Below are 15992 nucleotides of genomic sequence, written 5' to 3' on the forward strand. Positions count from 1 at the left end.
GTCTGGAATACCATAGCTGGCCTGTAGGCAGGAGAACTAGGCCTACTCGAATGATTTTTCCCTAGAATTTTGTAGCATTGCTCCCAACAAATAAAGACAGGAAATGAAGAAGTCAAATTGTCATTATTTGCAGATGACATGATACTCTATATAGAAGACCCCAAGAATGCCACCCAAAGTCTTCTAGACATAATAATCAAATTCAGTAAAGTAGCTGGATACAAGGTCAACACACAAAAATCAATAGCTTTCCTCTACATGAACAACAGACTCACTGAGAGAGCAATAGGGCAAATAATTCCTTTCACAATAGCAACCAAAAAACTGAAATACCTAGGAATCAACCTAACAAAAGAAATCAAAGACCTCTTCTCTGGAAAGAGAGATTGAAGATGATATCAGAAAATGGAAAGACATCCCCTGCTCCTGGGTAGGAAGGATCAACATAGTGAAAAGGCCCATACTTCCAAAACTGCTATATAGATTCAACGCAATCCCAATTGAAATCCCAGCAGCATACTTCACGGACCTTGAGAAAACAATCCAAAAATTCATTTGGAACAAGAAGAGACCCAGAATAGCAAAAGCAATTCTAGGTAACAGAGACATGGCAGGGGTATCACAACTCCCAACTTGAAACTATACTACAAAGCTACTGTGATAAAAACAGCATGGTACTGGCAAAGAAAGAGACCTGAGGACCAGTGGAACAGATTAGAAGATGCAGAAACAACTCCAGACATACTCAGCCACCTCAGCTTTGACAAAGGAGCCAAACACCCTCACTGGTGGAAAGATAGCCTCTTTAATAAATGGTGCTGGAAAAATTGGATTTCAACTTGTCAAAAATTAAAACTAGACCTATGTCTCTCACCATGCACTAAACTAAAATCAAAATGGATTAAAGATCTAAATGTTAAATTAGAAATGCTGAACCAGCTGGAACAGAGGTTAGGTAGAACTCTTGAAGACATTGGTGTAGGAAAAGATTTTATGAATAAAACCTCAGTTGCCCATGAACTAGCACAAACAATCAACAAGTGGGATCTCTTCTTATTGAAAAGCTTCTGCATGGCAAGAGAAACCACCAACAGTGTGAAGAGACAACCTACAATGTGGGAAAAATTTTTCATCTGCTGTTTCTCAGAGAAAGGTCTACTATCTAGAATCTATAAAGAACTTAAAAAAATCAGGGGCTGGGGATTTAGCTCAGTGGTTCTGGCGCCTGCCTCGCAAGCGCAAGGTCCCGAGTTCAATCCCCAGTACCAAAAAAAAAAAAAAAAAAAAAAAAAAATGAACTTAAAAAAATCAGACCTCTCAAATTTAAAGACCCATCTGAAATGAACAGACATTTCTCAGACAAAGTAGAAATAGCAAATAAATATATTAAAAAATGTTCAACATCACTGGTCATTCGAGAGATGCAGATGAAAACAATGCTGAGATTCCACCTCAACCCAGAAAGAATGGCTGCTGTCATGAAATCAACCAATAATAAATGCTGGTGGGCCTGTGGGGAAAGAAGAACACTGCTCCACTGCTGGTGGGAGTGTAGACTGGTACAACCACTGTGGAAATCAGCATGGAGATACCTCAAAGAACTAGGACTGGAAGTCCCATTTGACCCAGCTATTCCTCTGCTGGGTATCTTCCCCACAGAATTAAAGGAATCATACCACAGTGGTACATGTCCACTCATGTTCATAGCAGCACAATTTGTAATAGCTAAAACTTGGAAGCAGCCCAATTGCCCATCAACTGGAGACTGGATAAAGAAAATGTTTTTTTTTAATAAAATGGAGTACTATTCAGCCATAAAAAATGAGAAATTAGAGACATTTATAGCTAAATGTGTACATTGAGGCGATACTCTTAAGTGAAATAAATAGGACACACGTGCGTAAATACCGAATAGTTTCTCTAGTGTGAGAAACTGAATGTGTAAATAAGGACTGAAAGGTATAATAGATAATGGGAAATAGGAAGAAAGGGGGCAAAGGGGAAGGAGAAGAGGGAGGGGTAGGGGAAAGGAAAGAAGGGAATGGAATTAATATGAGAAAATGAAAAAATGGAAACAAAGTCTTTGTAAACAGAGGGATGGAGGGGTTGAAGGGAAGGCAGGGGAAGGGGGAAAAAATATAAGAACCGAGAGAGATTACATAAAGGTGCAAATTTCCAATGATGAATGTCATTATATTGCATACTTAAAATGTACCAAGAAAATAAAATTAAAAAAAAAAAAAGAGGCCCGGGGATTTAGCTCAGTGGTTTTGCCGCTTGCTCCGCAAGTGCAAGGACCCCAGTTCAATCCCCGGTACCAAAAAAAAAAAGATAAAGATGAAATGACCAGGCCTGCATACTTCCCCAAAGGACAAGATAAGTGGTAACACCTGGCCTAATAAAGTACAGATAAACATCAGTCACCTTGGTGGGTGAGCAAGACCTCTAGACCCATCATTTCTTAGAAAAAGTCTTTGTTCTTTCCATGCACACTTGTTAAGTGCCTTGTTCCCCCATTGGGTCACTATTACCTAAGCGACTATACTTGTAATCTTACTGGCTGTTCATAGCTTTAACCCACGTGGTACCCCGTGGTTTTTTGCTCTATAAAACTTCCTCTGAGAAGCAGGATTCTCAGGTTCTCAGGTTCAAGGGTTCGGGACCCCTCCTGCCACTGAAGAGCTATCCTCTCAATAATTATTTCCAGGCTGGGGATTTAGCTCAGTGGTTCCGTTGCCTGTCTCACAAGTACAGGGTCCCGAGTTCAATCCCCAGTACAAAATAATTATTTTCTACTCTTCACCTCTGTTGTTCCTAGAATTCATTCTTTGATTTTAGAGAACACGAACTCTGTGTATCATACATCTAACAGGTTAGGAATTATATCATATCATTCAGAGATCCTATTTCATCTTCTATATTATCCCTGTATCAATTTAGTCTTTATCTTGAGGTCTGGTCTCCAACAGATGCATCTCTAGTCACAGCTGTAATGTGTTATCTTTTGCACTAAGGCCCAGACCTAACTGCCTATAGTTTTACCTTAGTTGTCTATAATTCTTGAATCCTAGAGTAGAAATAGATGTTCACAAAGTAAATAAAAATACAAACTTCCGCACATGCCACTGTGAAGCAGTCAGGGTGGTTTGCTATGATTACATGCGACCCCACAAGTGGGTCTTTGAGGGAACAGAGGATATGGAATAGTTGAAGAGGTACTTCAAGTAACTGTGAGGGCAAAGACTGTGACACGTTCAGGGAATCTTGCTTTACATAGTGATACCAGGCCGCAACATGGGGAAAGCCTTAACAATGAGGCTCAGGAATAGCTCAATTTTAGGACATTCCCGATTTGCAGGCAACAAACTGGAAATAACCCCGCCTTCCACTTTTCAACTAAATCCCAGCTAGGCGCATGTGCCTCGGAAGGCGCCCGCGCAGTGTAATCATAGAGATGCGAAGCTAGATCGTCTACTTCCTCAGTGGTAGGACATTTTGGATCCTGGCAGAGAAGTTGAAGACGGCTGAGACCACTGTCAAGCTGGGATGCACCGCTCACAGCATCAGAACAAACGAGGTCCTCTGGGAGCGACAGAAGCAAATGACGGAGAGAATTTCCGATGCCTCTGTAGAAAGAACAACATCTGAAATGTTGCACACCTCCCTGCCCTCACCTGAGATGGCGGCTTTTCGGGCGCTCTAGCCCCCTTCCCTCGGACGCCAGGAGGGGGCGCGGCCTCGAGTCAGTCGGGCTCTGAGGTGGTTGAGGTGTGTGGCGCTGTGGACGGAGCCTAGGCACTTAGTGGTTCTGGGACGCGAAGGGCTGGGTTCTTGCGCTCCTTATCTCCTTGCGTGTGTTTCCCAGCGGCTCTCCTAGCCTAACGCCTGGCCTCGCGGTCACCTCGTTCAGAGCCGCTCCCGGGTCCGGCTCCTGGCGGACGACTGTAACCGCGCTTCGGGCCGGACGATGCCCAAGAAGCTGCTCCTGCTGCCCCCGCTGACCCCATACTCGGCCTTCCGCGCCCCGCGAGCCCATCCCGCAGCCCCGCCAGCCATGAACGCCGCTCGCACTGGCTACCGTGTTTTCTCGGCCAACTCCACGGCCGCCTGCACGGAGCTGGCCAAGCGCATCACCGAGTAAGCGGCGGCTTGAGGCCCGGGGACGCCCCCTTCACCCCGGGGCCCCCCTGGACCGCCCCCACCCCCACCGTCCGCACCGTGGCCTAGGGGTAGCTGCGGGCCACCTCCCCTGGGGGCGGGGGAGAATCGTGCCGTTGCAGAGCTGGACAGACTTGGAGGGGACGGGAGCCACCCCCTTCCCCCGGTTTTGCGGCTGAGAAGCTGTGAGCCGACTCTTGGTGGATTAGTGGCCCTCTCAGTTCCTTGGGCTGTCCCCCCCACTCCCATCCCAAGCGGGTGGGAGCCTTCCTAACCCTTGGAGGGGGGGTTCGGCCCCTTCCCCACGGTTGGAGTTGACCTCGGTCTCCTAATAAGAGGGCCGAAGGTAGCTGTGACGCGGCGGATCCCACCACAGACCAAGGTGCGGGGAGGGCAGGGCAGGGCGAGGCGGAAGAGCTCCTAGGGTCGGGATGAGGGCAGTTATAGGCCACCTGTGGTGTGCAAGGCAGCTTGAGGTTGGATCAGCCCTTCCCAGTCTTTTGGGTCTGAGGTGGCCTTTGGGGTCGGAGAGCTCTGGGATCCCTTGTCAGGCTTGCCAGATAACAGCTCCACGACATCAGGCAAGTCTTGATTTTCTTTTTATTAGTCCATATTTGCAGTACGTAGTGATTACATTCATCAGGAGGAGTGGGGACATGCAGGGGACACATCTTAATTTTCTTATTTCCCCTTCACTTCCCAAGACTTGATTTTCTTGAACTTCCTTTGTAAAATGGGCATGATTCTGTTTAAGGGGACATTGTGCGCCTAACAGATAGTGAAGTTCAAGCACCCAGCAGAACGAGGGCTCATAGTGGCACTGTTTACTAAGTGGCCTTTTTTTTCTAGTGCCTCTTTTGGAGAAACCTAGAGTCCTACTGCTGAGAAGCGCCTTGTGCACTCTTTTGCAAATAAACTTCCTAGAAATATAAAACAATGAATAGTTTGTCTTTTAACAAAGTCATTTTCATATTCTCAGAAGTTACATTTGATTTCTCCATGAATTTTCAGGGTTGGTAAATAATTGCAGGAAATTATTTTGAGAGAGTCTTTTGCTGTGTAGTTCAGGCTGGCTTTGAACTTACCATGGTGCGCCTCCTGCCTCAGCCTCCCAGGTGCTGGGGTTACAGGTATGCACCACCACGCCCAGCTAACTGCAGGAACATTTAAAATTCTAGATGGTAATGTAGAAATGGGAAACTAGTTAAAATTTTTTCAGCTATGCTTGTTTTCAGTTGGAGTTTTAAGTAAGATTAGAAGAGTAAAACAATGATACTTTTGCAATCTACTACCTAGTTTCTGTTTCTCCCCGTGATTATTTGCTTTCTTATTGAGGCAAATTAAAATACTTTGTTTTTAAAATACTGTCTTTAAATATGACGTTGGTACTTGTTTATATTGGATCAGATTTACCACACATGACCATGACTCTAGAAAACTGAAGGAAATAGTAAGTAGTTTTTGCTTTTTTGTTGTTTTTTTCTTAGAGTCTTTCCTGCCCTATTCAAAAGGTTTGAAGTTACTGTAAATGATAAATGTTTGTAAATACTTCCTTGATCTGTTTCATATATTGAGTTTCTGGTAAAATGTGGGTGGGTCTGAGAGTGTGTACTTTAATTTTGGCTGTGCTGGGGGTTGACCCCAGGGCTTTGTACATGCTGAGCAAACACTCTACCACTGAGCTGCACCCCAACCCCTCAGCAACATTTTATTTGGGAAAAAAAAAAAGGTTTTACTACTAAGCAAGGTTTGAAAATCACCAGAGTGAATGACCCTTGACATTACGATTTCTGATTCTTTTCAGACTGAACTTCAAAAACAGATCTTCAGACTTTTTTGATTATGCACTTTAATCAGTAAAAGATGCACGTTACATTTCGAAGACATATATATATATGTATAAATTAAATATGAGGTTTTACTGCCATTTTGAGACAGTGTTTTACTTTGTGGCCTACCTTGGCCTTGAACTGGTAATCCTGCCTCAGCTGAGATTATAGGCATTGCCACCACATCCAGCCACATGTGTGGGTTTTTGAGGGGTGCTTTTTGAAACGGGGTCTCACTATGTAGTCAGCCTGGCCTTGAGCTCACTATGTAGCCCAGGCTGGCCTTTCTTGGTGATCCTCCTGCCTCTCCCTCCCAAGTGCTAGGATAACAGACATGCACCACCAAGCCCAGCTACATGTATGTCATTCTTAATCCATATGTGTCTTTCATCCAGTTTCTACGTTGAGTTTTTTGCTAATCTTTTTTCATTGCTCTACCTATCTTGTACTCTTTTTGTTTGGGTAGAGTATTAAAAATGTTGATAAAGGGCCAGGGATTTAACTCAGTGGTTCTGCTACCTGTCTCACAGGCGCAAGGTCCCGAGTTCGATCCCGGGTACCAAAAAAGAAAAAAAAAAGACCCCAACCGAAAAAAAAAATGTTGATAAAATATTCATAGCACACAGGGTGTGATGGCCCACCCTGTCTCAAAAAAAAAGCCAAGGGCCTGGGATTTAGCTCAGTGGTTCCACTGCCTGGCTTGAAAGCTCAAGGACCAGACTTTGATCCCCGGTACCAAAAAAAAAAAAAATCCATAACATAAAATTTACCATTTTAACAGATTTTAAGTGTACAATTCATTCACATTCACAGTGTTGTACAACTATCACCACCATCCCATCCATCTCCACAACATTTTCATAATTCTAAACTATAGCTCTGTATACTCATGGTATGAACTCCTCATTGTCCCCTTCTCCCAGCCTCTGATAATAACTTCTTTTCTACTTTGTTTCTGAATTTGTCTTTAGATAGTTCCTATAAGTGAAATCATACAATGGTTGTTTTTATCCGTGTGTCTGGCTTATTTTACTTAGAATAATTTTTTTAAAGTTCACATACATCACTAGAATTTCATTCCTTTTAAGCATAATAATATTCCATTCTATATATATACCTGGCTGGAGTATTTTTAAATAGATTCTACTTGTATATCATATCATTTTGCTTGTAAAATGGTAGTGCTGATTTTTTGTTTGTTTTTTGCTCTCAAAATGCAGTTCAAACTCACCTTGAACTCACTATGTAGCCCAGGCTGGCCTCAAACCCACAGTGATCCTTGCTAGTGCTGGGGTCACAGGAGTGCACCACCAGGCCTGGCATGATAGAGACTTTAAAAACCATTGTTCTTTAACATAATATAGTGTATTTATTTTTGCAGGACTGAGGATTAAACCCAGCTTAGTGCATGCTAGGCAAGCACTCAACCACTAAACTATATATCCCCAATCTTTTTTTAAAATTTTGAGACAGGGTCTCACTATATTGGCTAGGCAAGTCTCCAATTTGTAATCCTCCTGCCTCAACCTCTCAAATTACTGGGATCACAGGTATGCGCCACCATACCAGGCATGAATTAGACTTTCTTTTTGTTTTGTTTTGAGACAGGACAGGGTCTCACTGCATAGCTGAAGCTGGTCTTGAACTCACTATGTAGCCCAGGCTGGCCTTGATCCTCCTGAATCCTGCTAGGATTACAGGCGTGGGCCACCATGTCCGAAAACATCTAGGTAATTTTTGATAATTTGTTTGTTTTTATTATTTTTTGGTTTTTTTTTTGCAGCAGTGGAGGTTGAACCTAGGGCCTTGCACATGCTGGGCAAGGGCTTTACCAGTCAGCTACAACCTCAGCAGCTCTGATCTACAGTCTAGTTATTTTGAGTCTTTTTGTTAAAACATATCATATGAACTGGATTTTAAAACACCTTAATTTTCTTTTTTTCCCTTTAGGCGTCTTGGTGCTGATTTGGGGAAGTCTGTTGTATACCAAGAGACCAATGGAGGTAAGTTTTTTTTTTTTTTTTTTAATATAAAAGACAGTTTATTCAAAGGTGGGGGGACGAGGGACAAGAGAGGCAGGCAGCTACTCTGGATGAGTAGGGAGCATTCAAAAGTGGAATAAGTGGTAAGTTGTTTCTTAAAAATCCTTTCTTCCCTACACTGTTTAATCAGGTGGCATGTTTTTACAAGGCAGATAGTAAAGCTGGTGGTACAAGCCTGTAATCCTAGCACTCTGGCAGGCTTAGGAAAAAGGAGCACAAATTCAAGTCCCACCTGGACAATTTAGTGACTTAGTAAGACCTTGTGTCAGAATACAGAAATAAAGAGGGCTGGGGATAAACCTCTAGTTTCAATCTTTGGTACTGCCAAAAACAAAGTGGCGGGGGAGGCAACTATTATTCACGTTTAACACAGAAACTTCAGGGGCTGGGGATGTAGCTCAGTGGTTCCGGCTGCCTGCCTCACAAACGGAAGGTCCCAAGTTTGATCCCCGGTACCAAAAAACAAAACAAAACACAGAAGCTTCCCCCCCACCCTCATTGTGGTTTTATGAGACAGGTTCTCACTTTATAGTTCAGACAGAAATATTTTATGTTTGACATTGAAGGTGTGCGTATTTGTTATGTACTTCCCCAGATCCTGACCTCCTGTTCTCTTCTGATGTTGCCTTTCTTTTCTACAATGATGAAAAAATCCTGTTGTTTTAGAATGAAAAGGGATGTGTGTGTGTGTGTCTGTGTGTGTCTGTGTGTGTGTATATATATATAATTCTACGTTGGTTTATATTTGATAAATACTTCTTACATTTACCTGTCTTAGAACGTCATCAAATGACATCAAGAGCAATCTGATACTTATTGAAATGACCTTTTTTTTTTGACACTGGAGTTGAACTCTGGACCTTCCACTTGCAAGGCAGGTGGGGGTGCCACTGAGCTAAATCCCAGACCCTTGAAACGACCTCTTTAAACTGGGTGTGGTGGCACACATCTGTAATCCAAGTACAAAGAGGGGCTGAGGCAGGAGGATTGTCAGTTTGAGCCCAGCCCGGGCAATTTAGCAAGACTGTCTCAAAAAATTTTTTTAAAGTGCTGGGGATACAGCTCAGTGTGAAGGCTTCGGTTCAGTTCCCAGTATAGCCCCCCTCAAAAAAAATCTGAGGACGTGGCTCAGTGGTAGAGCACCCCCAAAAGAAGACTTCTTTAAATTCTCCATCTTTACCTTTTTTTTTCTTCTGGACACTCACTGAGTTGATAACCCATTTTGCTTCCCTCTGGGTTGTGTGAAGAACACATGTTAACTGAGAACGGTAACTGAGAATGCTTGAAGGTACTTTGCTGATGGCTAGTGTCCTACAAATGTATCATAAACCTCCTACTGGACCACATACTTCAGATTATAGTGTTTCTATTCATTGCAAAGGCAAAGTGATATAGAATCATTTTGAATTATTTTTGCAAAGTTGGAAGCCTAGGTACCTGATTCTATGATTCCCTTTCTCTTTCTAAGATACAACTGCCTATAAGGAGTTTGCAGAGATTAATTATTAAGGCTTGGTGATGTGTGAGATCTAAAAAAGTAAAGCTCAATAGAAGAAAAAGGTAGTTTACAGGGTAGTTGAATGGGAAGCACACATTCTCAGATATGTGTAAGTCACATGTGTTTTAATTAACCACAAGTTCCTTCACCCAGCTTCCACACTTAGCAGCCTTTTTTTTGGTACCGGGGATCGAACTCAGGACCTTGCGCTTGCAGGGCAGGCATGGTGCCACTGAGCTAAATCCCCAGCCCCACACTTAGCAGCGTTTTACTTGGTGACTTGAAAACTTTAGCCAGGCACACGCCTGAAATGCCAGCACTTGGGAGGCTGGGGCAGGAGGCTTGTGAGTTTGATGTCAGCCTGGGCTACATAGTGAATTCAAGGCTAACCTGAACTATATAGTGTCTTATTTTGTGTCAAAACAAAGCAAAAACCTTACTGCCTGGAGAAAACAGGAGATTTTAGTATCTAAAATCTGAAGTTGAATGTAGATAGATGAAGTTCTCTCTTTAGCAATCTCCAGTTTAATTCCTGGTTATATGTTTGAGGATCTTCTGAGTTGAAGCACTTGGGGAGAAGGTAGGGAATGGAGTTCCCTTTCCCTGCCTTTCCATTATTGCTTTAGGCCTTGTTATCTCTCTGAAGGCTTGGCTTCCAACAGGCTTCCCATCTCCATTGCTAACAGCTCTAAGTCCATTCTACTCACCTCCACCAGAATATTTCTTTTCTTTTTTGGCAGGACTGGGGGTTGAATTCTTGGCCTTCACACTAAGCTGCATCACCAGCCTTTCTTCATTTTTTTTACTTTGGGACAATATTGCTAAGTTGCTCAGGCTAGACTGAAACTTGTGATCCTCCTGCTTCATCCTGGGATTACAGGTGTGTGCCACTACATCCAGCTTCCACCAGAATGTTTATAAAATTCAACTATTTTTGACTTATTAGTACTTCCTTACTACAGACTGAGTATCCTTTTTCTGAAATGCTTGGGACCAAAAAACTTTGGAGCTTTTTAGAGTTTGAAATATCTCCATAGACTACTTTATTAAACATGTTACTATTTGGCTTGTACTGTACAAACATTTTACTAAGTATATTGTTCATGTCTTTATTTTGATGGTGGAGTTTTTGGGTTTTTTCAAACCCTGAGACTTTATGTGGACTTGTTGGTTAGTTATATCTTTGTTTTTTTGTTTTTGGGGGGGTTTTTTTGGTACTGGGAATTGAACTCGGGTCCTTGCACTTGCGCAGCAGGCAGCAGAACCACTGAGCTAAATCCCCGGCCCCTATCTTTGTTTTTTGAAAGAGGGTTCACTATGTAGTCCAGGCTGGCCTTGAACTCACCGTGTAGCCTAGGCTGTCCTCAGACTTGCAGCGATCCTCCTGCCTCAGCCTCCCAAGTGCTGGGGTTGTAGGCATGCACCAACACACCTGGCTATATTTTCTATTTTTTACTTATTTTCTAGCGTGGTATATACATACATATGTGTGTGTGTGCATAATATATGTCTCTAAATTTGTTATTCTGAAATTATTAAGAATTTATTTTGCTGTATAAAGTAAAATGTTGTTGTAGGCTCAGGTTTACTTGAAGCATTATGAAGTGCTCCGACCACCACCGCCATGGATTGAACTCAGGACCTTGCTCTTGTGAGGCAGGCACAGCACCACTGAGCTAAATCCCCAGCCCAGAAGTGCTTTTCTTAAAACTTCAGAACTTTTTTTTTGTTTTTCAGAAACAAGAGTTGAAATAAAAGAATCTGTTCGTGGCCAAGATATTTTCATTATACAGACAATACCCCGGTAAGAATTAGCACTGTTTTATGTACCCCTTTTCTTCTAAAAACCTTAATAATATAATTATCTTTTCACGTGGACCATTCAAGGTTTTTAAATTATAAATTTGTGTCTGTGTTAAACTACTTTATAAAGTACAGTTCTAGTTTCTGGAATTCTACCTTGTTTGTACTGTTGTACTGTTACTGGTTTACTTGCCCATCTTTCCAGGCTTTAAGGCTCTCTAGGGCAAAATATCTTACTTCTGCATCTGCTGAACCAAAGCCAGCCCAGCTCTGCTGAAAAACTTGTTATTATTTTATTTATTTTTATTTTTATTTTTTTAAAGCTTGTTATTATTAAGCATACTGCCTAACTGCTCCTGGTTCACACCCATCAAAGACAGTTGTTTTTTGGATTTTTTTGTGTGGTACTGGGATTGAACTCAAGGCCTTTGCCTTGAGTTACATCCTTAGTTCTTTTTTTATTTTGTGACAGGGTCTTGCTACATCGCTGAGTTGCCTAGCCTGGGTTTAAACTTGTAATTTTTGTGCCTCAGCCTCCCAGAGTGCTGGGATTACAGGTATGTGCCACCGTGCCTGTTCTGCCCATTGCCATAGCAGCATTTCAAGCAGAAGGAGCTAATTCAGCCCTGCAGCTGTTTATTCTTCCAGTCTGCAGTCTGCAGCAGTTCTTATCTTTCCTTGACTTTGAAAGCTTTGACACTTTTGAAGGCTGTTTTGTTTTTTGGGTTTTTTTGGTACCAGGGATCGAACTCGGGTCCTTCTGCTTGTGAGGCAGGCAGTGGAACCGCTGAGCTAAATCCCCAGCCCAGAAGGCTGTTTTTTGAAGGCTAACATTTTGTTACATTTTGTCAAAATCCCTTAACCTGGATGTGTCAGATATTTCTGGATGAGATTCAGGTTGTGGGTCTTAGGAAGGGGTGCTACAGGGGTGAGGCAATGTTCTTGTCTTTTTTTTTCTTTTGAGACAGGGTTTTGCTGTGTAGTTCAGGCTGGCCTTGAACTCACAGCAGTTCTCTGCCTCCCCCACCCTGGGATTACAGGCATGGGTAACAATGCCCAGCTGTTCTCACCATCTGTTCCTTGCTGCTGTCTGATGTATTGCAGAGATGTTCCCCAGTTTATTTCCAGACTTGGGCTAACACAGTGGTGCTGCAGTGAACATCCTTGTATGTATAATATTTTGCCCATGTTTCCAGTGTATCTGTAGGAAGATTCCAGTAAATGGAATTGCTGGGCGTGAGGTTCCATGCGTTGTAGTATTGATAGATACAATTGCACTTGCAATATGTGTAGTATTGCTAGACATGTCTGTTGCATTTCCTCCAGAAAATTTAGTTTTGTATTGTTTGCCTCTTGTAGTGACTGGAGTCTTTCTGCTCAGTGGTTTTAAAATGCATCTTAGAAATAAGAAGACCTGAGAGGCTTGCATATGAATCCACAAGAAAGTGGATTCTGCATGGCTTTTGTTTTTCCTCTTTCATAGCATTGACCTTAGTACCTTGAATTTGGGAAGCACTTGGCACTGCTGTTGCACATTTCCAGGTCTGACAGACCCAGCCTGACAAAGCTGTTTGCTGCACACTCAGTGACTTGTACTATTTATTACTTATGATTGGACTATATTGATACTGTGCAATCTCTTTTGGAAGAAATATCGTATTGAGTATGTATTTTATGTAGGTATTGATAGATAGCTATAGATGTAGATACAGATGTAGTTTTTTTTTCTTTTTTTTCTTTTTTGACAGAGTCGCTATGTGGTACAGGCTGCCCTTGAACTCATTATATAGCCCAGGCTGGCCTTGAACTTGCAGTAATCCTCCTGCCTCAGCCACCTGAGTGCTGGGACTACAGGTGTGCACCACCGTGTCCAGCTTCTTTACATTTTTATTTAGGATACATAAATCTGGAAATAGGAATGGAGGGTAAAGGTGAGAAATCCTTCACCAACAGGCAGGGCACGAGACCTTTTGTGTGTCACCATTTATAGAATGTTGAATCTGTCTATTTTAGCTCCCTTACAAAACTGCTAGTCCCCACTGGACAGCAGATCTTTCTAAACTCACTACTTTTGGCCCGGGGATTCAGCTCAGTGGTTCCACCACCTGGCCTGCAAGCGCAAGGACCTGAGTTCCATCCCCGGTACAAAAAAAAACAAACTGACTGCTTTTTTTCTCTTTTTTTGGTACTGGGGATCGAACTTGGGTCCTTGGGCTTGCACAGCAGGCAGTGAAACCACTGAGCTAAATCCCCAGCCCGTAAACTGACTACTTTTGAGAAAGTTAGTAGCAGCCCATCCACAAATGTTATCCTTTATACCTGTTGGCCTAGTTCCTGTAGCTGGTTCTCTTGGTTCATTCAGGTCCCCTCTCCAATGGCACCTAACTAGAAAAGACCTGAAAGTGACCCTAGGCCCTTGGCTTGGCCATGTTGGCCTGAGAACCTTGTGTGTGTGTGGGGGGGGTTGTTTGTTTGTTTGTTTGTTTGAGGCTGAGTCTCACTATGTAGCCCCGGCTAGCCTCACCGCAGTCCTTCTGCCTCAGCCTCCTGAGTGTTGGGATTAACAGGTGTGCACCACCAGGCCCAGCTAAGAACCCTTTCTTAAAGGGTAGAATAGAGAAAGTCAGCTTTTCAGCCACAGGTGTAGACCAGCTTTGCCATTAATCCTCCATGAAATAGGGAGGTCTAAGTCCAAAGGTGGAATTGGTTGGCAGAGTCTCTTCCTACCCTGCCTGACTTCGTGTTAGCAAAGGCTGTGGGTCATGGGGAGAATTGCTTAGGAAATCTGATTGACACTGCTCATCAACTGCATTGGGACCTGGAGTTTTAGCCTTGACTTTCCGCTCTTCTCCAGGAAAAGCTGGGGGGAGTGAGCCCTAGGCTTAGCTCTCCTTGTGCTGGCATGTGAGCAGCTGTTCTGTTGCTCGTATTTAGGAAACATTCCTGAGCCAGAGATCCTGTTTTGTTACTCCACACAGTGTGGATGACACTAATGACTGAGGAGTGTGTGAGCTGGAGAGCAGGGGGTTGATAAGGTTGCCTTCAGAGCCCTCATTCTGAGCCCTCATCCCTTTCTCTTTTTTCACCTCATTTCTTTCTTTTGGTGCTGCTGTTGTTCAAAATAGCTTTAGAACTCCTAAAATCACTTTCAGCATGGGAGCATAATTCTTTTGATAATAGTAAGTTTTTGGTTGTTGAGGATGGATTGAATTTTTGGAAATGGCAAGCCATTTTGAATGAAGTGATAATGCTGGTATAGTATGGTAGTTGAGCATCGCTTCTCAGCCTTTTGGCTAAGATCAAGTGTAGTATGGTAGTTGAACTGTATGTACTACTCAAAAACATTCCAAATCTATGGAGCAGTGGAACTAAATACAATAATGAACTGACAAAGTATTTTTTTGAAGGACAGTTTTCATGTTTATATACAAGTACTAGCATGTTGGTGTAAAGAAGACATTAAAGTACCATTTATAGCTTATTTGCTGCAGACAGTCCTACCCCATTCCTATGTTCCCATTTCTTCCATCTATGGTGCTGTTTTTTGCAGTCTGGAGCAGTTTAATTAATGTGTACACTGTGTCTGTTTCCTCAATACATACGAGTTTGTGCCTATCTAAAATGATAGAGCAGTCAGAGCTATTTTATATAAGTTGTGATTATTCTAGGGTAAAAAAAAGAGAACTGTTGGTAAAATAGTTAAGATTGTCCTACTTAGATACAAAGACTACAAGAACTGGCCTGGATGTGCATGGAACATTCTTAGGGAGCAGATAAAGCAGAAGCTTCCAGCCAATTTCTCCTCAGCCTGCCAGCCCAGAGTAACTGTCTGTGTCCAATTTGGCCAGTTTAATCTCTCAGTAAATGGATAAAGCCAGTGTGACAGAGGCCCCTTTATCACCTTCCTGACCAATAGGAAGCAGGGGCTGAGGAGGATTTCCTTGGCTTTGGGCAGGAAGAGAAAAAAATTAGAAAATAAATCCTCATGAAAGAAATTGGAATTAATGAAAAGAAAACCTGAAATCAGTCCCCTCGAAAATTACTTGTTATGTTACGGTCTTACTTTTGGACCTGCTTTGTGGTGGGCTCCTCATTCCTGATGACAGCAGGCAGTTGTGTATTATAAATGCCATGACAATGCTAGCTAAAAACCTGCTAATTATCTGGATAGCTGCTCTTGCAGAATCTACTAAATTAACTTCAGCTTGAGTTCTGTTGTCGACACTGAGGTCTGGTAAGAGGCCACATCCAGTGTAGTAGAGCTGTGTAGGACCACACAGTATCACATAAGTAGGTTAAGACAGGAGGACCACAAGATCAAGCCAAAGTTGACAAGCAGCCTACCGTGGAGGAGGACTTTGGCTCTAGTGTATTTGATGTCCGGTGTTGATTGTAAGTGTGGACTCCAAGGATTTTATATGTATTTTATATATATTTTATTTACATTTATTTATATATATTTTATTTGTATACATATCATTTTCTGCAGGCCATGCCGGCTTCCAGCTTAACATTCAGGAGCTTACAAGGCATTGATTTGGATCATCTCACTTTTTAAAGTCTTCTCTGTGAAATAAAAAATAAGCTTTGGGAGGAACACTCCTTCTGAGTCAAGTGTACTCCTTGGTGCACAGAGTGATTCGTGCTGTTCCCTGGTGTGAT

General features: G+C 42.6%; 1 protein-coding gene and 1 pseudogene across 6 annotated transcripts in view; both read left to right on the forward strand.

Annotated features, from left to right (window-relative positions):
- Prpsap1 (phosphoribosyl pyrophosphate synthetase associated protein 1) overlaps positions 1-15992 on the forward strand; it is an 80864-nt gene that overhangs the window by 47891 nt on the left and 16981 nt on the right. For 2 of the 6 annotated variants that reach the window (XM_087208442.1, XM_087208443.1), the window contains exons 3-4: positions 7938-7990; positions 11265-11331. Coding sequence is in view for 1 of the 6 variants with exons in the window: in XM_004860749.4 (XP_004860806.1) it covers positions 3968-4137; positions 7938-7990; positions 11265-11331 (290 nt within the window). In the remaining 5 variants the exon portion in view is untranslated. Of the gene's footprint in view, positions 1-3712; positions 4138-4244; positions 4541-4616; positions 4740-7194; positions 7718-7937; positions 7991-11264; positions 11332-15992 lie in introns of those variants that run through there. The other 4 variants (XM_004860749.4, XM_087208445.1, XM_087208444.1 and 1 more) reach the window with 4 other exon arrangements.
- On the forward strand, positions 14604-14766 carry LOC147828754 (U2 spliceosomal RNA; annotated as a pseudogene).

This window comes from Heterocephalus glaber, unplaced genomic scaffold (genome assembly GCF_053883595.1).
Source record: "Heterocephalus glaber isolate CG9 unplaced genomic scaffold, H.glaber_assembly_v1.0 deba00000937, whole genome shotgun sequence".
Taxonomy (NCBI): domain Eukaryota; kingdom Metazoa; phylum Chordata; class Mammalia; order Rodentia; family Bathyergidae; genus Heterocephalus; species Heterocephalus glaber.